This window comes from Lithobates pipiens, unplaced genomic scaffold (assembly GCF_037356315.1).
Source record: "Lithobates pipiens isolate NorthernLeopardFrog02 unplaced genomic scaffold, aLitPip1_a1.2 Scaffold_27, whole genome shotgun sequence".
Taxonomy (NCBI): domain Eukaryota; kingdom Metazoa; phylum Chordata; class Amphibia; order Anura; family Ranidae; genus Lithobates; species Lithobates pipiens.
The window spans coordinates 154,584,243-154,610,965 of NW_027507788.1; the positions used below are offsets into that span (position 1 = coordinate 154,584,243).

The 26,723-nt window shown below is 43.3% G+C and overlaps 1 protein-coding gene across 1 annotated transcript in view; it reads left to right on the top strand.

The window, feature by feature from the left end:
* Positions 1 to 26,339, top strand: part of IL18 (interleukin 18) — a 51,619-nt gene extending 25,280 nt beyond the window's left edge. The window contains exons 3-5 of the mRNA XM_077457702.1: positions 10,074 to 10,229; positions 15,362 to 15,495; positions 25,956 to 26,339. Coding sequence (XP_077313828.1) covers positions 10,074 to 10,229; positions 15,362 to 15,495; positions 25,956 to 26,189 — 524 coding nt within the window. The 3' untranslated portion in view covers positions 26,190 to 26,339. The remainder of the gene's footprint in view (positions 1 to 10,073; positions 10,230 to 15,361; positions 15,496 to 25,955) is intronic.
* The last annotated feature ends 384 nt before the right edge of the window (positions 26,340 to 26,723 follow it).

The window sequence follows — 26,723 nt, forward strand, 5'->3', positions numbered from 1 at the left end:
TATTATATGAATGGTTATCATTGGAAAACATGGGGAACAACTTGTCATGCAACTTTGATGTCCAAAGTTGCATGACAAGTTGTTCCCCATGTTTTCCAATGATAACCATTCATATATGCGTGACTTAAAGTTGCAGTAACTTCAAAGTAGAGCCTTGTATGGCTCTTCATAAGGCAGCTGAAAGCCAGCTTCTCCTTTGTTCCCACATGCAGCCTTCAGCTGCTTCATGGAGAGCCATACATGGAGACTAGTTATTGTAATTGCCCCCCCCCCCCCCACACACACACACACACACACACCCGTCGCACTGATCACCCCCTACTGTCCATCAGATTCCTGCTTCTGTCTAGGTCCATCTGTGTGCACACTTGGCCCCCATTGCCCGCCCCCCCCCCCCCCCCCACACACACACACACACACACCACTGCCAGCTTCCCTCCTCTCCCGCCGGCTGCTGTGGGGGATGCTTTTTAAGATAAAAAGTGGGTGAAGGGGCTGGTAAAAGTTATTTTGTCCATTCATAACTTAAAGTGATTGTAGAAGTCTAGTTTTTTATTTTTTTTTAATAACAAACATGTTATACTTACCTGCTCTGTTGCAGTGGATTTGCACAGAACAGCCCTGATCCTCCACTTCTTGTGTCCCTTTTCGCTGCTCCTGTCCCTTCCCTCCTGATGAGTGCCCCCCACAGCCCAGAAGCTTTCTATGGGGGCACCCAAGCCGAGCTGCGGCTCCGTGTGTCTATTTAGACACGCAGCTGCCGTTCGGCCCTGCTCCCTCACTCTCCTGATTGGTTAACTGATTTTGATTGACAGTCGTGGGAGCCAATGGTGCCACGGCTGTGCCCCAGCCAATCAAGAGAAGGGCCCTGGATGGCTGAGGGAATCGTGTACATCGTGTGGAGAGAGAAGGGGCTCAGGTAAGTATTAGGGCCAGTTCACACTGGGACGACTTGTCAGGCGACTTAGCCGCCTGACAAGTCACGTCCCATTCTGTACAATGGAACCATTCTAATCGGAGCAACAAAAGTCACTCTGACTTAGAAAAAGATTCCTGTATGACTTTGGGGGCGACTTAAGGCGACTTGCATTGACTTCTATAGAGAAGTTGTTTTACAAGTCACCGCAGCGGTCATGTCCAGGTCACCTAAGGCAGTCAAGCTGCAAGTCGTGCTGCCTCAGTGTGAACCGACACTTAGGGGGTGCTGGGGGCTGCTACACACAGAAGGTTTTCTATCTTAACCACTTTCAGACCGGACCATTTTGCTGGTCAATGACCAGAGGTCTTTTTACAATTTGGCACTGCGCTGCTTTAACTGGTAATTGCGCGGTCATGCAATGTTGTACCCAAACGAAATTTGCGTCCTTTTTTTCCCACAAATAGAGCTTTCTTTTAAAGGTATTTGACTGACTCTGCGATTTTTATTTTTTGCGATATAAACGTAAAAAGACCGCAAATTTTGAAAAAAAATGATATTTTCTACTTTTTGTTATTAGAAATATCCAATAAACTCAATTTTAGTCATACATTTAGGCCAAAATGTATTCAGCCACATGTCTTTGGTAAAAAAAAAAGTCAATAACTGTATATTTATTGGTTTGCGCAAAAGTTGTCACATCTACAAACTAAGGTACATTTTCTGGAATTTACGCAGCTTTTAGTTTATGACTGCCTATCTCATTTCTTGTAGTGCTAAAATGGCAGGGCAGTACAACCCCCCCCCCCAAATGACCCCATTTTGGAAAGTAGACACCCTAAGGAAATTGATAAGAGGCATGTTGAGCCCATTGAATATTTTATTTTTTTGCCGCAAGCGATTTTTTTTTTTTTACACAAAGTTGTCACTAAATGATATATTGCTCACACATGCCATGGTTATATGTGGAATTGTACCCCAAAATACATTCTGCTGCTTCTCTTGAGTAAGGGGATACCACATGTGGTCGACTTTTTGGAAGCCTAGCCGCGTACGGGGCCCCAAAAGCCAAGCACCGCCTTCAGGATTTCTAAGGGCATACATATGTCATTTTACTCCTCACTACCTATCACAGTTTTGAAGGCCATAAAATGCCAAGATGGCACAAAACCCCCACAAACTACCCCATTTTAGAAAGTAGACACCCCAAGCTATTTGCTGAGAGGCATGTTGAGTCCATGGAATATTTTATATTTTGCCACAAGTTGCGGGAAAATTACAAACTTTATTAATTTTTCACAAAGTTGTCACTAAATGATATATTGCTCACGCATGCCATGGGCATATGTGAAATGACACCCCAAAATAAATTTTGCTGCTTCTCCTGAGTACGGGGATACCACATGTGTGGGATTTTTTGGGAGCCTAGCTGCGTACGGGGCCCCGAAAGCCAAGAACCGCCTTCAGGCTTTCTAAGGGCGTAAATTTTTGATTTCATGCCTCACTACCTATTACAGTTTTGAAGGCCATAAAATGCCAAGATGGCACAAAACCCCCACAAATGACCCCATTTTAGAAAGTAGACGCCCCAAGCTATTTGCTGAGAGGCATGTTGAGTCCATGGAATATTTTATATTTTGCCACAAGTTGCGGGAAAATTACAAACTTTTATTTATTTATTTATTTTTTCACAAAGTTGTCACTAAATGATATATTGCTCACACATGCCAGGGGCATATGTGAAATGACACCCCAAAATAAATTCTGCTGCTTCTCCTGAGTACGGGGATACCACATGTGTGGGACTTTTTGGGAGCCTATTCGCGTACGGGCCCTGAAAACCAAGAACCGCCTTCAGGATTTCTAAGGGTGTAAATTTTTGATTTCACACCTCACTACCTATCACAGTTTTGAAGGCCATAAAATGCCAAAATAGCACAAAACCCCCCAAAATGACCCCATTTTGGAAAGTAGACACCCCAAGCTATTTGGCGAGAGGCATGGTGAGTATTTTGCAGCTCTCATTTGTTTTTGAAAATGAAGAAAAAAAAAATAATGTATATTTTTTTTCTTTTTTTCAATTTTCAAAACTTTGTGACAAAAATGAAGGTCTGCAAAATACTCACCATACCTCTCGGCAAATAGCTTGGGGTGTCTCCTTTCCAAAATGGGGTCACTTGGGGGGATTTTGTGCTATCTGGGAATTCCATGGCCTCCGAAACTGTGATAGGCAGTGAGGAATGAAATCAAAAATTTACACCCTTAGAAATCCTGAAGGTGGTGCTTGGATTTTGGGGTACCGTACGCGGTTAGGCTCCCAAAAGGTCTCACACTTGTGGTATCCCCGTACTCAGGAGAAGCAACAGAATGTATTTTGGGGTGTAATTTTACATATAACCATGGCATGTTTGAGCAATATATCATTTAATGACAACTTTGTGCAAAAAAAAAATAATAATAATGTATTTTTTCCACAACTTTTGTCAAAATATAAAATATTCCATGGACTCGACATGCCTCTCAGCAAATAGCTTGGGGTGTCTACTTTCTAAAATGGGGTCATTTGGGGAGGTTTTGAACTGTCCTGGCATTTTATACACAACATTTAGAAGCTTATGTCACACATCACCCACTCTTCTAACCACTTGAAGAAAAAGCCCTTTCTGAGGCCGCGTACACACGGGCGGATTGTCTGTCCAACTTAGTCCGCTGAACCGTGTTTCAGCGGACAATCCGCTCGTGTGTGGGCTTCAGCTGACTTTTTCAGCGGACTGTCTGACGAACAAAGTCTTACGGAATTTCCGTAATACAGTCCGTTCAAACTTGGTTTTGTCCGTCCAAACTTGGTTTCAGCGGACAGTCCGCTCGTGTGTAGGCAAGTTGGACGGACTAAGTATGGCGCATGCTCAGAAAGGATTTACACGGCCGAAGGTTGCATTGCAGTGTATTGGACGTCGTTTTTCTAGTCCCGTCGTACGTGCTGTACACGTCATCGCGCGCGCTTTCAGCGGACTGTCTGTTCATCGTATGTGGTCAAGTCCGTTCATTCAAAATTTGGACGGACTGTCTGTCGGATTGTCTGACGAACTTAGTTGGGCAGACAATCCGCCCGTGTGTACGCGGCCTGACACTTTTTGTTTACATGAAAAAATATTTTTTTTGCAAGAAAATTACTTTGAACCCCCAAACATGAAGTGTTTTTTTTAAAGCAAAAGCCCTACCGATTAAAATGGTGGGTGTTTCATTTTTTTTTCACACGGTATTTGCGCAGCGATTTTTCAAACGCATTTTTTGGGGAAAAAACACACTTTTTTTATTTTAATGCACTAAAAATCACTATATTGCCCAAATATTTGATGAAATAAAAAATATGATCGTAGGCCGAGTACATGGATACCAAACACGACATGCTTTAAAATTGCGCAGAAACGTGCAGCGGCGACAAACTACGTACATTTTTAAAAGCCTTTAAATGCCTTTAGAGATGACCACTTTAGATTTATGGAGGAGGTCTACTGCTAAAATTAGTACCCTCGATCTGACCTTCGTGGTGATACCTCACATGCATGGTGCAATTGCTGTTTACATATGACACCAGACCAACGCTTGCGTTCGACGTTGCGCCTTAGCAGGAGGGGACAGGGGTGTTTTTTTTTGTTTTTGTTTTTATTATTTATTTTGCTTTTCTATTTTATTTTTAAACTGTTCCTTTCATTTATATATTTTTTTTTTTATGATTTTTATTGTTATCTCAGGGAATGTAAATATCCCCTATGATTGCAATAGGTAGTGACAGGTACTCTTTTTTGAAAAAATTTGGGTCTATCAGACCCTAGATCTCTCCTCTGTCCTCAAAACATTTTCTTTGGGGGGCTCGTTGGGTAGGGGTACTCGGGAGGACATACAGTGGTGTGAAAAAGTGTTTGCCCCCTTCCTCATTTCCTGTTCCTTTGCATGTTTGTCACACTTAAGTGTTTCGGAACATAAAACCAATTTAAACAATAGTCAAGGACAACACAAGTAAACACAAAATGCAATTTGTAAATGAAGGTGTTTATTATTAAAGGTGAAAAAAAATCCAAACCATCATGTGTGAAAAAGTGATTGCCCCCTAAACCTAATAACTGGTTGGGCCACCCTTAGCAGCAACAACTGCAACCAAGCGTTTGCGATAACGTGCAATGAGGCTTTTACAGCGTCCTGGAGGAATTGTGGCCCACTCATCTTTGCAGAATTGTCCTAATTCAGTTACATTAGAGGGTTTTCGAGCATGAACGGCCTTTTTAAGGTCATACCACAACATCTCAATAGGATTCAGGTCAGGACTTTGGCTAGGCCACTCCAAAGTCTTCATTTTGTTTTTCTTCAGCCATTCTGTGGTGGACTTGCTGGTGTGTTTAGGATTATTGTCCTGCTGCAGAACCCAAGTTCGTTTCAGCTTGAGTACACGAACAGATGGTCGGACATTCTCCTTCAGGATCTCTTGGTAGACAGCAGAATTCATAGTTCCTTTTATCACGGCAAGTCTTCCAGGTCCTGAAGCAGCAAAACAGCCCCAGACCATCACACTACCACCACCATATTTTACTGTTGGTATAATGTTCTTTTTATGAAATGCAGTGTTCCTTCTACGCCAGATATACTTGGACACACACCTTCCAAAGAGTTCCACTTTTGTCTCATCGGTCCACAGAATGTTGTCCCAAAAGTCTTGGGGATCATCAAGATGTGTTGTGGAGAAATTGAGACGAGCTTTGATGTTCTTTTTGCTCAGCAGTGGTTTTCTCCTTGGAACTCTGCCATGCAGGCCATTTTTGCCCAGTCTTTTCCTGATGGTGGAGGCATGAACGCTGACCTTAACTGAGGCAAGTGAGGCCTGCAGTTCCTTGGACGTTGTTGTGGGGTCTTTTGTGACCTCTTGGATGAGTCGTCGCTGCGCTCTTGGGGTAATTTTGGGCGGCCGGCCACTCCTGGGAAGGTTCACCACTGTTCCATGTCTTCGCCATTTGTGGATAATGGCTCTCACTGTGGTTCGCTGGATTCCCAAAGCTTTGGAAATGGCTTTATAACCCTTTCCAGACTGATAGATCTCAATTACTTTCTTTCTTAATTGTTCCTGAATTTCTTTGGGTCTCGGCATTATGTGTAGCTTTTAAGGATCTTCTGGTGGACCTTACTGTGTCAAGCAGCTCCTATTTAAGTGATGCCTTGATTGTGAACAGGTGTGGCAATAATCAGGCCTGGGTGTGGCTAGAGAAATTGAACTCAGGTGTGGACAACCACAGTTATAGTATGTTTTAACAAGGGGGGCAATCACTTTTTCACACAGGGCCATGATGGTTTGGATTTTTTTTCACCTTTAATAATAAACACCTTCATTTACAAATTGCATTTTGTGTTTACTTGTGTTGTCCTTGACTATTGTTTAAATTGGTTTGATGTTCCGAAACACTTAAGTGTGACAAACATGCAAAGGAACAGGAAATGAGGAGGGGGGCAAACACTTTTTCACACCACTGTAAGGATAATGCCTCTCATGCAGCCGGCTTACTGCATCTGGTTGGGGAACGTGAGGTAGAGCACCGCCTGGATACAGAAGGGCTCTGACGATATCCTCCTGGAATTTAAGGAAGGATCCAGTCTGTCCTGAAGCTTTGTGTAGTACATAAGCATTCAGTATAGCCAATTGGAATAAATAAACAGACACTTTTTTGTACCAGCGTCTGGCCTTACGGGCAACTAGATACGGTGCCAACAACTGGTCATTGAGGTCCACCCCTCCCATATTAAGGTTATATTTGTGGACACAGAGGGGTTTCTCCACAATACCAGTCACCGTAGGAATTTGGACCGTCGTGTCTGCATGAAGGGAGGTAAGAACGAAAACATTCTTATTATCCCTCCACTTCATAGCGAGCAAATTATTACTGCGCAAGCAGGCTCTCTCCCCCAGCCTAAGACGGGACTCTACAAGCCGCTGGTCGCACGGTGCCACATGCTCCAATCTGCTGATCAAACAAGTGACTAAACAGTGGCACGCTTGTGTAATAATTGTCCACGTACAAGTGGTACCCCTTTCCGAATAAGGGTGACACCATGTCCCACACTATCTTGCCAGCGCTTCCTATGTAGTCAGGGCAGTTCTCCGGCTCTACGTGACTATCTTTACCCTCATAAACCATAAAACTACGTGTATAGCCTGTGGCCCTGTCACAGAGCTTATACATCTTGACCCCGTATCTGGAACGCTTGTTGGGGACGTATTGTTTGAATGACAAGCGACCAGAAAACGTAATCAGGGACTCATCAACGCAGACAACTTGATGGGGAGTAAACAAGTCTGCAAAACGTTGGTTGAAGTGGTTTATGAGGGGCCGAATTTTGTAGAGCCGATCGTATTCCGGGTCTCCACGAGGACGACAGAGTTCATTGTCGCTGAAGTGCAAGAACCGCAAAATCTGCTCGTATCGTGCCCTGGACATGGAGGCAGAGAACACGCGCATATGGTGAATTGGGTCAGTGGACCAATATGACCGCAACTCACTCTTTTTGGTTATGCCCATGTTGAGGGAGAGGCCCAGAAAGATTTTAAATTCGGAAACCGTAACTGGTTTCCATTGTCTGGCAAGGGCGGACTGGGGAATAGTGGCGATGTGTTGACCAGCGTACAAATTGGTTTGGTCCACAATAGATCTATAGAGATCTTCGGTGAAAAACAGTGAGTAAAAGTCAAGTGTCGTAAAATCAACTGTTTCCACGTTAATGCCAGGTTGGCCAGTGAATGGGGGAAGTACGGGTTCTGCAGAAGTGGTGGGCACCCAATTAGGATGTACGTCCAGGGTGTACTAGGCCGCTGGTGCTTGCCAGTTCACCAGAAGGATGAGCGGCTCTAGTACGTCTCTGCTCCATACGAGTGACCTGCGGTTCCTGCACCTGAACAACAGAATACATTCGGGATCGGGCACATCTGTCCTTAACAGGGACCTCATCTCCGTCGTCAGAGCTATCTGTCATGGAGCCGCTGTCCTCTACAGGATCGTATTCTGAGCCTGAATCTGACAGATGAGTGACGTCCTCTTCACTATCTGTCATGCTCAGAAACGTGTAGGCCTCTTCACTAGTGTACCTTCGCTTTGCCATTTTGGGCTCTAAATTTAGGGGTACACTAGTGAGACTCACAGGTAAAAAAGCACCTAGCCTGTCAGCGACTGTTTCAAAACGCTACAAAAAAAACTGTTAGCGATCGCAGGGATCAAGCCTGACTCTGCGAACGCTGCAGTTATGTGTGTTGTGTTTTGTAAGTGACAGTGATCGATCGATACTGCACTTGGGTGGGCTGGGCTGGGCTTGGCGGAGGGGCTAAACGCAGGTGCTAGCAGGTATCTGGGCTGATCCCGCTAACAATGCGTTTTGGGAAACCTAAAATGCTGGCAACGCTAATATAGATCTGATCAGATACTATATTACTAAGGGAGGTGTATGCTTTGCGCGTAGGTGTTAGCGGTACTGGCACTAACCTGACGCTGGGGCGACGCAGACCTTATCTAACCCTCAAACTTATATCACCCGCCGGGTGATCAGGGGGTTAAACCTTTATTAGGTAATAAATGGCGGGTGCCCTGAAACAAAAAAAAATAACTAACCAACCAGCGTCACCTGTAACAGTTATATGGTGATCACTGGTGAAAGGGTTAACTAGGGGGCAATCAGGGGGCTTTATGCGGTAGTATATGGGGGTCCCTGACGCTATAAAAAGCTGCAGCGAACCTAAATACTTACCTGCCTAACTAGCGTCACCTGTGACACTAATACAGCGATCAGAAAAACGATCGCTTATTAGTGACACTGGCGACGGGGGGTGATCACGGGGTTAAACCTTTATTGGGGGGGTTAGGGGGGTACCCTAGAGCTAAAGGGGGCTAACCCTAACTGCCCTAACAGTTATTACAGTCACAAATGACACCAATGCAAAAAAAAATAAAAAATAATGCAATTGGTGTCACTATGACTGGGGGTGTAGGGGTGATTGGGGGGGTGATCGGGGGGTGAAGGGGGGGTGAAAAGTGTGCCTGGCGTGTTCTACTGTTAGTGTAGTGTTAGGTGCAACTCACCGATCCTCTCTCCTCGGTGTCGGAACGAAAAAGACCGACACGAGGAGAGATTACATCACTTCCTCTGCCTGTGTTTACATTACAGGAGAGGAAGTGATGTCACACAGCATTTCCATTCGTCAGGAGCGATCGCGAGGGGGTGGCCATGAATGAATGGCCGCCCCCTCATCCCGGATCGCTCCTGAACGGATACCGACCACCACAGGCACCGGGGGAAAGCAGGGACGTACAGGTACGCCCATATGCCTGCCCGTGCCATTCTGTCGACGTACATCGTCGTGCGGCGGTCGGCAAGTGGTTAATGCATATGCATTAAGATAAAAAAAAAACTTTTGCTTTTTTTGCTTTTACAACTCCTTTTAAGCACAATAAATTGTGTTAACTATGTTTCAGTTTATGAATGAACAGGAGCCTCTGTCTTCCGTTCATTCATCTTCAGTGCAGCTGGGGCTACACAGCAAGGGGCCGGGGATCGTTCTCTCAGTCCGTTTCTCTGTCTCAAAATTGAGACTTCAGGAGTCTTTTTAGACCCCTAATATTTTTTCGAAGCCCGTCACCAGGGCTGTTTAAAAAAAAAAAAAATTTAACAATATTTAATAAAATTAAATTATAAAGAATAATATAATTGGAATATATAAAAATGGCTTGCATTTTTAATTCACACAAGTGTGAATCAGCCCTAAATGTTATTAACAGACTGCAGCATCAAAGTATTTTTCTGGCAATTCCACTTTAACAATAATGTTATTTTATAACACAGTGGATAAATGTAAATTTACTGAAATGTGTTCTACTGATGAATAAAGCCTAAAGCGTACAAACAGACATAATATCTGTGAGCGGTTGCAGCTCCATTGAAATACTTTTTTTAAGTGTATTTTTATGTTTATAGTATTCTTTGAAGGTGATTTATAGGATCCCATTTTATTTAAGCATTTACTGTTAGTAACACAAGTTGCTTGTATTTGAATAGTTATTTTTTGGGGGGTGAGGTGGAATCTGTGATCATACGATTAGTCAAATAATGTCTAATATCTCTTTTATAGATGGTGAAGTGGACTCCTGGAAAATAGGAACAGACCCTATCGTGTGCATTATTAAGAACTACTTTAATGAATGCTTGACAGCTGAGTACAAAGATCCTAACAATGTAAATGTGGAGTTTAAGAAAACAGGAAATTCTCTCGAAGATGAAAGCATAGGTAGAACCTTTTTGATTATTGCGCCACAGCGCCTAGAGGCGATTCAGTTCGCATTGTGCGCTATACAAGTATTTCATTCATTGCAACACAAACCATGTAGAAGAATTTTTGCTCACTTAAAGAAAGCACACATTAAATTATTAGCTAAACACACATGTGATTTTTTTTTTTTTTTACCAGTACTCCTTTATACAGGCTTTTAGAATTTACAAATGCAGAAAATTTTAATTTTGGATGAAAGGTTTAGCACGAGAAACGTTTAAAAAAAAATAAATAGTGCATTTTATATACAACAATATAGCTTAGACCAAAATGAGGGACAAATGAGGAGGAACGAGGGTCAGAGGGGCTTTGGTGTCAGTTCACTAATGCCGCATACACACGATAGCGATTTCAGCCAGCAAAAGACCGATGAGAGCTTTTCATCAGAAAATGCGACCCTGTGTATGCTCCATCGGAATTTAGCTGGCCGAATTCCCGCCAGCAAAAATTTGAGAGCATGTTCCTAATTTTCCTGACGGAATTTTCGATCGTGTGTATGCAATTCTGATGCGCAAAAACTCACGCATGCTCAGATTCAACTACGAGATGGAAGCTATTGGCTACTGGGTATTAAACTTCCTTTTTCTAGTCCGTTGGTACATGTTGTACGTCACCGCGTTCTTGACGGTCGGAATTTGGTGTGACCGTGTGTTTGCAAGACAGCTTGAGCGAAATCCCGTCGGAATTCCGTCAGGAAAACCATCAGAGCTTTTTCCGACCAAAATTCCGTACACAGCATAAGAGTTAATTAATGGCTAATATTATGTGGTAAAATACTGCATCTGGTAACAATTGTGCAAGTGTTCAATTCACTAAGAATTTAGAGTTAAATACAAATGCAATATTTGTTTGGTTTAGTGGCAATTTACTGCATTGGTTTAGTGACAATTTACCGCATTGAGCTGGTTGCTAAGGAGCTGGCCGGGAAGCCGGCTGCTGCGTCCTTAACAACTGATGACTCATCAGCTGTCAGTGGGCTTCCCCACTCAATGCTGATTGTAAAAAAAAAAAAAAAGCAGACAATTAAAAATGATAAAAAAAAAACGCAGTGGTGTCCTCCCCCAGGCCATACCAGGCCCTTCGGGTCTGCTATGGGTTTTAAGGGGAACCCCACGCCAATTTTTTTTTAAAGCATGCAGCCCAGCAGGTTAGGAAAGGTGGGGGGGCGAGTGAGCACCCCTCCCGCCTTCTGAACCATACCAGGCCACATGCCCTCAACATGGGGGGGGTGGTTGCTTTGGGGCCGAGGGGGCTCAGCCCTGTCCCACCTCAAAGCACCTTGTTCCCATGTTGATGGGAACAAGGGCCTCTTCCCCACAACTGTGTCCGGTAGTAGTGGGGGTCTGCAGACAGGGGGCTAATTGCTGATGCGTGGCCTCGTAGTTCATTCACAAGCCCTGCAGCTTGTAAACAGTCAGCCCATATGGAGGTACTGCCTGAAAGGTGCAGGGCTTGTCTGCAGGAGTCTGGCATTGCACCCCTGATCCACTGATCATGGCTAAAATGCTTTCGGGGCTCCTTAAGATTGCACATTTTTTTTCCTGCAAAAATATGTGCATTTATTTTTTTCCCCCCAAAAGCTAAAGTTATCCTTTAAGTGTCATTGCAGTCTGATGAGTCAAAAATAAGGACAAACAAGGATCTTTTTCATTTTCAGTCTTTATTTTTGCGTGCGTGTAATTATTCAAATCTCATTAGTTTCAGTTTAACTGTTTTTTATTTTTTATAAAAGGTATTTATCCTGGTTTGTTAGTTTTGTGAATTTAGCCTATTGTCTTGTAATTCTGGCCCTTAGTCCTCCAAAACAGCATGTTTTCAAGAATACTGGGTAGTACAGAATTTTCATGTAGTAATACTGCTGCACGCAGTACTTCTTAGCAATGCATGCACATTTCTCCATGTTTGATCTAAAGATATTGGGAGTACAGAAAAATACCAATTGATTTACCAGAAATGCACTCAGCTCCTGTTGTGCTCTAACACATCACAAAGCATTTTTGTGAACTGCACAATGTATTTGGCTAAACTACTCAAACCCTCTTCCTACTCTATTGTCCACAACTTTGAGACTATTTGTAGATGACATAAATATATAATTTGGTACTGTCACCACATAGTGGCACAGTGGACAGTACAATTAATGGTATGCCATACCATGTCCTAATTGGTTATACAAAAATAAAGAGTAGAAAAAATGGACTTTGCAAGCATATTTTTCATTATATAAAAAAATATAAAAATTTTATTGGTTGACAAAAACATCAATGGAAAAAACTATAACAAAGATAAAAAACACATACAAAGTGAAGGTGGTTTAAAACATGTCTGTGACCAACCATATAATCCAGGGTTCAAACTGAACCTACTGAATCAGGTTGATGAATTGTGACTAGTTCCTACGGCTTGACTAATAAACCCTTAATGGGGAAATACCCATGTATGTTCATACACGATCATTTCATCATATATCAAATAGTAACATATAGAGGGTTAGGTAAGGTCAAACCAAAGTGGGTCACTTCAACTCCAATGCTCAGAAAATGTATTAAATAAAAAAGTGCTCAAATGGCTCGACTGGTTTCATGCTCTGGACGCACTTCTTCACGCTCTGGATCCTGATGGCAACTACAAGGGTGTGGTACGTAGCAAGGCTCATCAAGCTCAAAGGAATATATACATATGTATATATATATATACACACACACACACATATATATATATATATATATATATATATATATATATATATATACATATACACACATATATGTTGGGTAGGTGCTAGGGCTGCAAAAGCACTCAAAACACAAAAATGTCAAAAGAGCTATGATATGTATAGGCATAATAGGCATAAAAGCATTCTTGGATATCACAGGGAACCGTGTGCTGAGAGTAGCAATATTCTAAGTTCAATACATGTCACCTACAATGCCTTATCCCAGAGAGACGCCTGTTCCTGTCTTGATCTGTAGTCCCAAGATATGAATTAGGCAGGTTAATTAAACCCAAAATAACACGGATGCACAAGACAACGAGATAGTTCTGAACTTTAAGATAAGCAGTTTTTTTTTTTTGCTCTAATCAAACAGATATACAGTATCTAACAAAAGTGAGTACACCAACTCACATTTTTGTAAATAGCTTATTATATCTTTTCATGTCACAACACTGAAGAAATTACACTTTGCTACAATGTTAAGTAGTGAGTGTACAACTTGTATAAGCCCTTGCACACACGGTCGGAGATTCCGACGGAATGTTTCCTATTGGACCGTCTTGTCGGATATTCCAACTGTGTGTGGTCTGCATCGGACTGTTTCCTTCGGAATATCCGACGGACCAACTTTTCCAACTTGCCGGTAAAATTTTCCGACAAAATGCTCCGATCGGACATACTCCGATCATGTGTAGCCTACTCCGACGGACAAAGTGCCACTCATGCCCAGATCAAATTCCTAGACCAAAGCTATAGGCTACTAGCCTGAACGTAGTCCCGTCCTAACGAAATAACGTCATCACGTTATGTACAATCGGATTTTCCGAAACAACTTAGTCCGACCATGTGTATGCAACATCACTTCTGGACTTCCGGAATTAATTTGGTTTGTCGGAATCTTCGACCGTGTGTACAAGGGCTAACAGTGTCAATCTGTCCCTCAAAATAACTCAACATACAGCCAATAATGTCTAAACTGCTGTCAACAAATGTGAGTACACCACTAAGTGAAAATGTCCAAATTGAGCCCAAACTGTCAATATTTTGTGTGGCCACCATTATTTTCCAGCACTGCCTTAACTCTCTTGGGCATGGAGTTCACCAGAGCTTCACAGTTTGCCACTGGAGTCCTCTTCCACTCCTCCATGACAATATCACAGAGCTGATGGATGTTAGAGACCTTGCTCTCCTCCACCTTCCATTTGAAGATGCCCTACAGATGATCAATAGGGTTTAGGTCTGGAGACATGCTTGGCCAGTCCATCACCTTTATCCTCAGCTTCTTCAAAAAGGCAGTGGTCGTCTTGGAGGTGTGTTTTGGGTTGTTATCATGTTGGAATACTGCCCTGCTGTCCAGTCTCTGAAAGGAGGAGACCATGTTCTGCTTCAGTATGACACAGTACATGTTGCCATTCATTGTTCCCTCAATGAACTGTAGCTCCCCAATGCCGGCAGCACTCATGTAGCCCCAGACCATGACACTCTCACCACCATGCTTGTTGTAGACAAGACATATTTGTCTTTGTACTCCTCACCTGGTTGCCGCGACATACGCTTGATACCATCTGAACCAAATACATTTATCTTGGTGTCATCAGACCACAGGACATAATTCCAGTAATCCATGTCCAAAGTCTGCTTGTCTTCAGCAAACTGTTTGCGGTCTTTCTTGGGCATGATCTTTAGAAGAGGCTTCCTTCTGAGTGACAGTCATGCAGACCAATTTGATGCAGTGTGCGGTGTATAGTTTAAGCACTGACAGGGTGACCCACACCCTGACCCCCACCCTTTCAACCTCTGAAGCAATGCTGGCAGCGCTCATACATCGATTTGCCAAAGACAACCTCTGGATATGACTCTGAGCATGTGCACTCAACTTCTTTGGTCGACCATGGCGAGGCCTGTTCTGAGTGGAACCTGTCCTATTAAACTGCTGTACGGTTTTGGCCACTGTGCTGCAGCTCAGTTTCAGGGTCTTGGCAGTCTTCTTATAGTCTAGACCATCTTTATGTAGAGCAATAAATAAATTCATTTTTTCAGATCCTCAGAAAGTTCTTTAGCATGAGGTGCCATGTTGAACTTCCAGTGACCAGTATGAGAGAGTGAGAGCGATAACACCAAATTTAACACACCTGGTCGCCCAATTAGGGTTGTACTCACTTTTGTTGCCAGCGGTTTAGACATTAATGGCTGTATATATATTTATATATATATATATATATATATATATATATATATATATATATATATATATATATATATATATATATATATATAATTTTTTTATTGATTGAACTAGATTGACTTGTGTTTTTTTTCAACCTGACTAACTATGTAACTATGCTTTATGTTAACCGTTTTTCTTTTTTACCAGATCAACAAATCTTTGCGCTTGTAAAGTACAAAGAATTAGCTCCACCGCAAGGGCTTTCCGTGGTATTCACCGTCTCCTTTAAAGAGAGAAAATTCCACTTGCATTGCACATTAGAAAAGGAGATTAACTTTAAGGTAAGACAAAACAATATGTTTGAATGTGTGCAAGGCCTGATATAAAGCCAGTTTTAACCACTGGAACATTTTTTTATTTTTTTAAATATGATAAAATCTGATTTATTTATTTTTTTGCTAAAAACTTACATAAAATGTACAAATAATTATATATTTTCTAAAAGCAGAGACCTGGGGAATGTTGCAATTTTTTTTCTGCTGCATGATATTTGCACAGCTGTTTTCAGGACAAAATACAAAAAAAAATTTATCGTACAGACAATCACACACAATCACAGTGTATTTCCCACTATGTCTGTGTCCCAACTCTCGAATGAATGGAAGCAAGGAAAAATTCATTGATGGGCACTGGTAGGCTGCAGTGATGAGCGCTGGTAGGCGTCATTTGGTAGGCACTGGTGAGGCTTCATTTGATGGGCGCTGGTGAGGCTGCATTTGATGGGCCTTGGTGGGCTGCACATGGGCAGGGAAAAGGGGTTGGGGTCAGGGGTGCAGTCCGGGGGGCGGGGGGGGCGAAATTAGTTTTCGCCTAGGGTGTCATAAATCCTTGCACCAGCCCTGCTCCCCTCACATTTTTGTAAATATTTTATTATATCTTTTCATGTGACAACACTGAAGAAATAACACTTTGCTACAATGTTAAGTAGTGAATGTACAGCTTGTATAACAGTGTAAATTAGCTTTCCCTTCAAAATAACTCAACACACAGCCATTAATGTCTAAACCACTGGCAATAAAAGTGAGTACATCCCTAAGTGAAAATGTCCAAATTGGGCCCAATTAGCCATTTTCCCTCCTCAATTTCATGTGACTCGTTAGTGTTACAAGGTCTCAGGTGTGATTGGGGAGCAGGTGTGTTAAATTTGGTGTTATCGCTCTCACTCTCTCATACTGGTCACTGGAAGTTCAACATGGCACCTCATGGCAAAGAACTCTTTGAGGATCTGAAAAAAAGAATTGTTGCTCTATATAAAGATGGCCTAGGCTATAAGAAGATTGCCAAGACCCTGAAACTGAGCTGCAGCACAGTGGCCTGGACCATACAGTGGTTCACCGGGACAGGTTCCACTCAAAACTGGCATCACCATGGTCAACCAAAGAAGTTGAGTGCACGTGCTCAGCGTCATATACAGAGGTTGTCTTGGCTGTCTGTTGAGTTATTTTGAGGGGACAGCAAATTTACACTGTTATACAAGCTGTACACTACTACTTTACATTGTAGGAAAGTGTCATTTCTACGGTGTTGTCACATGAAAAGATATAAAATATTTACAAAAATGTGAAGGGTGTACTCACTTTTGTGAGATATTGTATATTTTTTGAGTTTTAACTAATCTTCAGGCCTAAAACTTACATTTTAATGTTTGCCAAAAATTGCAAAAAGGGCTCTGACTGTGAAGGGGCACTGCTTAACCCCCTCTCACCTGGCCTCGACATCCCTTTAATTAGGCTATTGTGGCTGGGGGAGTGTGGGAAGGTCAACCTGCTCATGTGACCACTGTAATTGGATTGTCACAGTGGTCACATGATCGGGCGTCAGTCAAACTGGCTCCTGATCATTACTTGGGACCAGGAGCTGCCTTTGACAGTTTAGTTTGTGGCTCCTGGTCAATAGTAAAGGCCAATAGCTGTCTTTGACACCGCAGTCCCTGTGCTAGGAACATGCAGTGAGCACACTCTTGGTACAGAAACCTCTACTTCCAGTGGATGAGGATGTGTGGCATGTGGGTGTTAAAGCCCACCTTCTTTGCTTCCGCACATATGCATTACATGGGCGGCCAGAGGTTTCATAGTTTCATAGTTAGTGAGGTTGAATAAAGACACCAGTCCATCCAGTTCAACCTGAGTGAGTATCTACAATTGTCCCTATCCCTGTACATTGCACACTCACATCAGTCCCTACCCTCAAGGAGCCCACAATCCAAGGTCCTCATTCATATACTAGGGCCAATTTTGGACAGAAGCCAATTAACCTACCTGCATGTCTTTGGATTTTGGGAGGAAACCCATGCAGGCACAGGGAGAACATGCAAACTCCAGGCAGGTAGTGTCATGGTTGGGATTTGAACCAGCGACCCTTCTTACTGCTAGGTGAGAGTGCTAACCACTACAGCACTGTGCTGGTTAAATATGAATACATTTGAAAGAACCCACGCTATAGAGAAAATGTAAATAAAATTGAATAACAATACAAATGTGTACTTTGGGCTGCTGCTGTAGTGCAAGATAAAAAAAAAATCCCAAGTGAATGAAATGTGAAAATTATATTCAGTGCTGTTCCAATCAATAATAAACAATAAACAATGTATAATAAAGTGCCTACATAAGTATAATCAATATCATAGTATTAACCGGTTCCCGACTGGCACACACCCGTACGTTGGCAAAATGGCACGGACAGGCAAATGGGCGTACAGGTATGTCCCTTTAAATTTGCTGCCGTGCCATCACGTGCACACTGCCGGTGGCGTGCGCGCGCTGCCGGGGAGATGCTTGCTAATGTAAACAAGCATCTCCCCGTTCTGCCTACTAACCGTGTCACTAGTGTCTGCTACCTGTGATTGGAAGCAGAGATCAGTGATGTGTCACATGTAACCACACCCTCCCACAGTTAGAAACACACCCCAGGACACACTTATACCTTACCCTGCCCCCTAGTGGTTAATCCCATCACTGCCAGTGTCATTTACACAGGAATCGGTGCATTTGTATAGCACTGATTGCTGTATAAATGACAGTGGTCCCAGAAATGTGTCAAAGATATCCGATGTGTCCACCATAATGTGGCAGTCACAATAAAAATGGCAGATCGCGGCTATTACTATTAAAAAAATATTATTAATGAAAATGCCATAAAACTATCCCCTATTTTGTAAAAGCTATAACTTTTGTGAAAACCAATCAATATACACTTATTGCGATTTTTTTTTTACCAAAAATATGTAGAAGAATACGTACCTAAACTGAGGAAAAAAATGTTTTTTTTTATATATATTTTTGTAGGATATTTATTATAGCAAAATGTAAAAAATTGTTTTCAAAATTGTCGCTCTTTTTTTGTTTATAGCGCAAAAGATAAAAACCGCAGGGGTAATCAAATACCACCAAAAGAAAACCATATTTGTGGGAAAAAAAGGATGTCAATTTTGTTTGGGAGCCACGTCGCACAAACGCACAATTGTCAGTTAACCACTTTCAGACCGGACCAATTTGCTGGTCAAAGACCAGACCACTTTTTGCGATTTGGCACTGCGTCGCTTTAACTGACAATTGCGCGGTCGTGCGACGTGGCTCCCAAACAAAATTGACGTCCTTTTTTTCCCACAAATACAGCTTTCTTTTGGTGGTATTTGATCACCCCTGCGGTTTTTATTTTTTGCGCTATAAACAAAAATAGAGCGACAATTTTGAAAAAAACGCATTATTTTTTACTTTTTGTTATAATAAATATCCCCCAAAAATATATAAAAAAAACATTTTTTTCCCTCAGTTTAGGCCGATACGTATTCTTCTATATATTTTTGGTAAAAAAAATCGCAATAAGCGATTATTGATTGGTTTGCGCAAAAGTTATAGCGTTTACAAAATAGGGATAGTTTTATAGCATTTTTATTAATAATTTTTTATTATTTTTTTTTTTACTAGTAATGGCGGCGATCAGCGATTTTTATTGTGACTGCGACATTGTGGGGGACCCATCGGACATTTTTGACACATTTTTGGGACCATTGTCATTTATACAGCAATCAGTGCTATACAAATGCACTTATTCCTGTGTAAATGACACTGGCAGTGAAGGGGTTAACCAGTGGGTGGCAGTGTAGGGGTTAAGTGTTCCTAGGGGAGTGTTACTAACTGTGGGGGGGTTGGGCTTTCATTTAGTGTACACTGATCTCTGCTCCAATCACATGGAGCAGAGATCAGCATCACTAGTTGCTAGGCAGAATAGACAAATGTTGTTTACACAGCATTTGCTCTATTCGGCTGCTCCGTGAGATGATCGCGGGGATGCCCGCGGCGATCGAGTCCGTGGGTCCCGCGACCGGACTCACGGGGGTCCCGACCAGCGCGGGAGCGGCATCGAATATTGGACGTACCTGTACGCCAATATGCCTGCCCGTGCCATTCTGTCGACGTACATCGTCGTGCGCTGGTCGGGAAGTGGTTAAAGTGACGCAGTGGCGAATCGCAAAAAGTGCTCTGGTCAGGAAGGGGGTAAAATCTTTAGGGGCTGAAGCGGTTAATTGAGAATGTAAAGTGCTCAGTGCAATTTTAGTGCACTTTATTTGTTTTGCACTAAAATTGCACTGAGCACTTTACATTGTTAATTAATACTATGATATTGATTATACTTATGTAGGCACTTTATTATATAGAGGTTAATTAAATATGTTTATAGACAGTGAGAAATAAGAAAATATATAGGGGAATTCAATAAACCTGTTGCACCATTTTTCTGGTGTTAATCCCTCTTGTTAATATATTGCGCCAAATTCTTGAAGCATTTGCAACACTTTTGGTTCGGACAACGACTCATGCACCAAATTCAGATACATTGTGTCATGTTGAGTGCGCCAAATGTAAAAGTGAAGCTAATTAAAACCAACTCTCTTTTGGCTTGTAGAGAAAAAAAAAACTGGCTCAGCATGACAGAAGAAACACTGGTCTGTTATGATTACTAGTAGACATGTGCACACTGAAATATTTTGTTTCGGAATTTCGTTTTCTTCCGAAAAATGTATTTATTTAGTTACTCCCGAAATTCTTTTTTATTTGATTTGTTTCGTTAAAAAATGCATTTGTCCGAAAATCCGAAATCATTAAGGTTGAATCTGTCATTGAAGGCTCATGGTGTCTGTCAAATGTTCTAAGCCCTTGTACACACGGTCGGAGATTCCGACAACCAAATCCGTTGGAGTAATTCCGACTTATTAATTCCGGAAGAGGTCCGGAAGTGATGTTGCATACACACGGTCGGACTAAGTTGTCGGAAAATCCGATTGTACATAACGTGATGACGTTATTTCGTTAGGACGGGACTACGTTCAGGCTAGTAGCCAATAGCTTTGGTCTAGGAATTTGATCTGAGCATGCGTGGCACTTTGTCCGTCGGAGTAGGCTACACATGATCGGAGTATGTCCGATAGGAGCATTTTGTTGGAAAAATTTTACCGGCAAGTTGGAAAACTTGGTCCGCCGGATATTCCGACGGAAACAGTCTGATGCAGACCACACACAGTCAGAATATCCGACAAAACGGTCCGATAGGAAACATTCCGTCGGAACCTCCGACCGTGTGTACAAGGGCTAAGAAGATTCGACAGAATAGCTTGTAGGCAGAAGATTTGATGGAGCAGCTAAACTGTACAACGCCGCAATCGCACATTTCCGGTTAAATGTTCCGTCTACAAGCTATAGTAGAATTCTAATGTTGTATGACACTAGTAATTATATTTACCGTATTTATCGGCGTATAACACGCACCCCAAGTTTAGGGGGGAATTTAAAAGAAAAAAACTTTTAGGAGGGAAGTTTAAGGAAAAAAACTTACATTTAAATGCCCATCAATGCAGCCTTATCAGTGTCATTTGCAGCCTTGTATTGCAGTCTTATCAGTCATTTGCAGGCTTGTCAGTCATTTGCAGGCTTGCATTGCAGCCTTCTATTGCAGCCTTGCATTTCAGCCTTGTCAGTCATATGCAGGCTTGTCAGTGTCATTTTAAAAATGGCGCCGCCGAGATACAGAGCGGATGTCCTGTGTATCTCGGCGGCGCTCGTTCTCGGCCGTTCTCGGCGGCTTTCGGATATTTTCGGCCGCACTCGGGTGTTCTCGGCTATTTTCGGCTATTTCAGGGGGGAAAAGTGTGTGTTATACACCGATAAATACGGTATTAATCAGTCAACCAACATTACAATTCTTCTTCTATAGCCTATTTGACCATAAATGTCCACTCGCAGCAACTGCTTCGTCGAATCTTCATGTCGAATCTTCATGTCGAATCTTTTCTCTCTATGACGAATAATCTTGGACTAATAGAGTTAGGTTAGGCACAATCAACCGTTTTTGCTATTGTCTCTATAATGTTGAATCTTTTTCTCTCTATGTCGAATGTTTTCTCTCTATGTAGAGTCTTTTCTCTCTATGTAGAATAATCTTGGACTAATAGAGCTAAGGTTAGGCACATTTGACCACAGGTTCGATGGACACAGATTGCTATTGTCAGCGTCATGTCGAATCTCCTCTCTAGATCGAACTGAACTGAAACTAAAATAAAGCATTTGTTTATGTCGGATCTTTCGGATTCTGCACATTCGCTATCGTTTGTTAAAATACCCGAAATTCGGACGAAAATGCATTCGGACGTAAACAAATGCACATGTCTAATTACTAGTGTATCATGCTGGTTCCCATTATGTGTTGTATTATTGGTATAGATGTCATCTGATACACCCATATGAGGTTGTGTTGTTACACTCCTATTGTAGTTGTAGACATAAGTGCTATTTTTCAGCTACTGGGATGCCCTAACACCCTCAGTAAACCTTCTGTACAGATAAAATTATTCATTTTTTTTTATTGAGTTTTTTTTTTTTCTGCTGATGTTGAAAAGCTTGACTACCTTGATATTTTAAAATGAGAATTGTGTGCATATTTTTAGAGGTGATCAACACAGCAGATGAGAGACTGGTATAATTCTCCATTATAGTTTGAGGATATAAACATTGAGGTGATCCTATTACCATAAAAACATGTATTATTTATTTATTATTGTTATTATTGTTATTATTGTTATTATTATTCAGGATTTATATACAGTTTACGCAGCACTTTACAATATAAAATGGAGACAATACAGTTATGTAGTGGCCACAACCTTTGCTGTGCGGCCTTGACTTTATGGGCTTACCTTCTCTTGGCCTGCTCTTCCACGTCTAGGGGTTCCCGGGGTTGATACCCAACGACTTGTACAATGACACAGATAAAGTCCTTTCAAAAGATTTTATTTTGCAGTAGAACTTTCACAAACACAGTCTCTTAGGGAACAGAGGGCACGGGTGAAGAACTCAGGTACCTCAAACTGCAGGTCTAACAAAGTCTCTATGTCCACCCAGAGAGTAGCCACTCGCAGCTGGGCACTTCAAGGCTGAACAGATCTCTAGCCAGAGATCATGGCAGTCAGCACGTTGACTCAAACTTAAACAATCAACTGAAGGTGAACAGGAACCCTTTTCCACCGTACCTGGAACATTTCCTGATTCCTCTATGGTACTGGAAAATTGTGAATTTGTCAATGTCCTTCTCAACTCAGTAACCAGGCACTTCTCAGGATGCCACTTGCCGGCCCCAGTGGCGTACTAAGAGTGGGGCGGGGGGTGCGAGCCGCCCCGGGTGCCACACCCTGGGGGGGGTGCCAGGCCAGCGCCCTCCCCCTCCGACTGAAGAGACAGCGCCGTTCTGATCAGTCTCGGGCAGCGGCTGTCACTCACAGCCGAGCAGAGTGAAGCCGCCTCCCCCTCCTCTTGTATGGCTACACAGTGCTGTCCATGGAGGAGGAGAAGGAGGGGAAGGCGGCTTCACTGAAGCCGCCTCCCCCTCCTCCTCCTCCTCCATACACAGCACTGTGTAGCCATACAAGAGGAGGGGGAGGCGGCTTCACTCTGCTCGGCTGTGAGTGACAGCCGCTGCCCGAGACTGATCAGAACGGCGCAACGCAACCACAGAGAAGGGGATTATTGCGCCAGGTCCCGGATCACTGCCGACAGGTGTCACTGGCTCTGTGTCCTCCCGGTACAGGTCAGTGCTGGTCATACAGAGAGAGACCAAGTAGGGGGAGGGGGAGGGGGGGGTTGTGAAGAGATTCTCTGCAGCTCTTATTATGTAACCGCAAGATGCAGCTGAGGAGGACTACAAGTCCCAACATACCGGGCTGTGTGGGCTTACAGTTCTCCTCTGCTGAGCATAGCAGCTTTGTATGCTTGGACTTATAGTCCTCCATAGTGCAGCCTTGCATGCTGGGACTTGTAGGCCTCCTCTGTAGTACAGTGCAGCCTTGCATGCTGGGACTTGTAGTCCTCTGTAATGCAGTGCAGCCTTGCTTGCTGGGACTTGTAGTCCTCTTCTGTAGCGCAGTGCAGCTCTGCATGCTGGGACTTGTAGTCCTCTTCTGTAGTGCAGTGCAGCCTTACATGCTGGGAGGTGTGGTCCTCCTCAGTAGTACAGTGCATGCTGGGACTTGTAGTCCTCCTCTGTAATGCAGTGCAGCCTTGCATACTGGGACTTGTAGTCCCCTTCTATAGTGCAGTGCAGCCTTGCATGCTGGGACCTGTGGCCCTCTATAGTGCAGAGTAGCCTTGCATGCTGGGACCTGTGGTCCTCCTCTGTAATCCAGTGGAGGCCTTGCATGCTGGGACACGTAGTCATCTATAGTGCAGTGCAGCCTTGCATGCTGGGACCTGTGGTTCTCTATAGTGCAGAGTAGCCTTGCATGCTGGGACTTGTGGTCCTCCTTGGTAATGCAGTGCAGCCTTGCATGCTGGGATTTGTAGTCCTCTATAGTGCAGTGCTGCCTTGCATGCTGGGATTTGTGGCCCTCCTCTGTAGTACAGTGCGTGCTGGGACTTGTAGCCCTCCTCTGTAATGCATTGCAGCCTTGCATGCTGGGATATGTAGTCCTCTTATTTGGTGGGGTCTACACTGAAGATGGGGGGTCTGTACGGTAGGGAGGGGGGTCTGTACTGTAGGGGGTCTGTGTAACATGCAGGGGGTCCAGAGCTGTGAGGGGCTGTGTAATGTAAAGGGATGCTGAGGTGCAGGGTGCTGTGTAATGTAAAGGGGTCCAGAGGTGCAGTTGTGGAGAGGGGGGGTACAAAGTAGTGACAAAAAGATATTGAAGGATGCAGAGGTATGCAGGGGGCAAAGTGAGGTGTTTTTACATTTTAAGGTGGGGGGGGGGGGGCCAGGCATAGGATCCGCCCCGGGTGCCAAATGCTCTAGGTACGCCCCTGGCCGGCCCTCCTCCGAAAAGTCTTCCCCCGGTCACTTCCACGAGCTGCGGTGTCCCTCCAAGCCGAGAGCACACCCGGACACTGTGAATCCTCCCTCCGTTACTGCGCCTCGAAACAGCCGGCTCCGAGACTCGGGAACAGACAGATCCCTACCCCAGTCCAGACAGGTCTATCAGGGGCCACTGACAGGGACATGCTGCGGGATGTCGAACACCCCGTGACCGGGACCCCTCACGGGGCTACCCCGGTCCTGAAACCAGAACAGACCACACGGGACTCTCAAAGAACTCCGGAACCCCGAACACATGACCCACACCTGTTTAAGTACCCCCTCCCAGACTCCTCAGCGGGCCCTGGCACTCCCACTGATTGGTTTCGAGAGGGCCATACCCAAACATCCAACCAGACTTGGTTCTAGGATGTCATGTGCACCTCACCATTCACATGACCAGGCAGAACTTTCAAACACAGCCTGGCCAGACTGGTGTTAAGGCCTACCTACTCAATTAACCCTCAGAACCTTAGTGTCCTGAGGCAAAAACTAAATTTACAATGCATGCGACATTTGATCCCAAATGTCATCCGCTACAGTTATAATACAATAAAATACAAGAGGATTAAGAGGGTCCTGCTCAGAAGAGTTTACAATCTAATAGGGTGGGGAAGGTGGTACAAAAGGTTGTAACTGTGGGGAATGAGCTGATGGAAGTGGTAAAAGATTAGCTGGAGGCGTGATAGGCTTCCCTGAAGAGTTGAGTTTTCAGGGATCGCCTGACGGTAGTAAGAGTAAGGGATAGCCGGACAGGTTGAGCTAGCGAGTTCCAGAGGATAGGAGGTGTTGGAAAGAGCGGACAGGATAATTTGGGTGATATTTGGAGACAAGATTGGTGATGTAGCTCGGGGCAGAGTTGTGAATGGCTTTATATGTTGTGGTTAGTATTTTGAATTGAATTCACTGGGTGATTGGGAGCCAGTGTAGGGTTTGGAGGAGAGGGTTGGCAAATGCTGAACGGTGGGTAAGGTGAATAAACCTGGCAGCAGTATTCATGATACACTGCAGAGAAGACAGCCTATGGAGAGTCAGGCCAATGAGAATGGAGTTGGAATAGTCAATGTGAGTGATGACAAGGGATTTATTTTTTAGTTATTTAGTAGAGAGGTGATTTTGTATACAAAAACTGGCATTGCGCAAACGCTAAAGTATTTAAGTGCATCAGCAAATCATAATCATTTCATATCTTGTGATGTATATCATAGAAAAACATGAACGACATATAAAGTGCATGAGTAGAGAGGTGGTTGCAAGCAATATTACCATTATGGTAATGTGTAAAGGGGCAAAATTATATGAGAGCAATCAAAATTGTAACTGTAAACAAACATTTTACATAAAGGAAAATGTATTTAATGAAGGAATTCATTTTTTTTTTTTGTTTTTTTGTTTTGTTTTTTAGGCTGGACAAAGCCCAACTTTTATAGAAGGAAACAAGAGTGATATTATTTTTTTTGCAAAACAGTTCAGTGTGGGTCACGATGCCTACAAATTTGAGTCATCACTACACAAAAACCACTATTTGGCTATCAAAGAAGAAAATGGTAAACGGATACTTTACCTTAAACTCTGCCCTACTGATGTAGTAGATGAATCTACAAGGCTTGATATACATTTACAAAACAGAACCATCTGAATCCAGCTGCATGCATGTAAACCACCAATGTAGTGTAATCAACAGACTTCTGGCATTCCATGTAATTCTGTAAATAGGTCAATCTTCAGACACATACATTCCTTTGGCACCAGTCTGGCTTGATCAATTAAAGGAGCAAATCTTTTTTTTTTTATTTTGGATATAGCAAGGATTTTTTTTTTTCACCATCTGTGTCCCATTGTAGAGATTTACCTTCACTTCCTGCTCCACAGCCAAACAGGAAGTGACAAGAATCCTCTGCAAATTAAGGGAAATCCCTTGGGACTCCCAGGCAACGCTGTATCCTGGCCTAGGCTGACAAGGCCCAGGTCTAGGGCAGTACTTTGCAGGGGGGCATCATGGAAAGAGCCCCTACCAGTCTTATGGGGCTGAGAAGCAAATTAGTCTAGTGCCCCCATAAAGTGGCCTCACTGCTTCCTGTATGCGGGCAGCTGGCATTCCGCAACTGTCGGGAGGGGGGGGTGCCGCTTCTAATTTTGACTGTCCTCTCATCCTGGACCACAAACCTTCCAC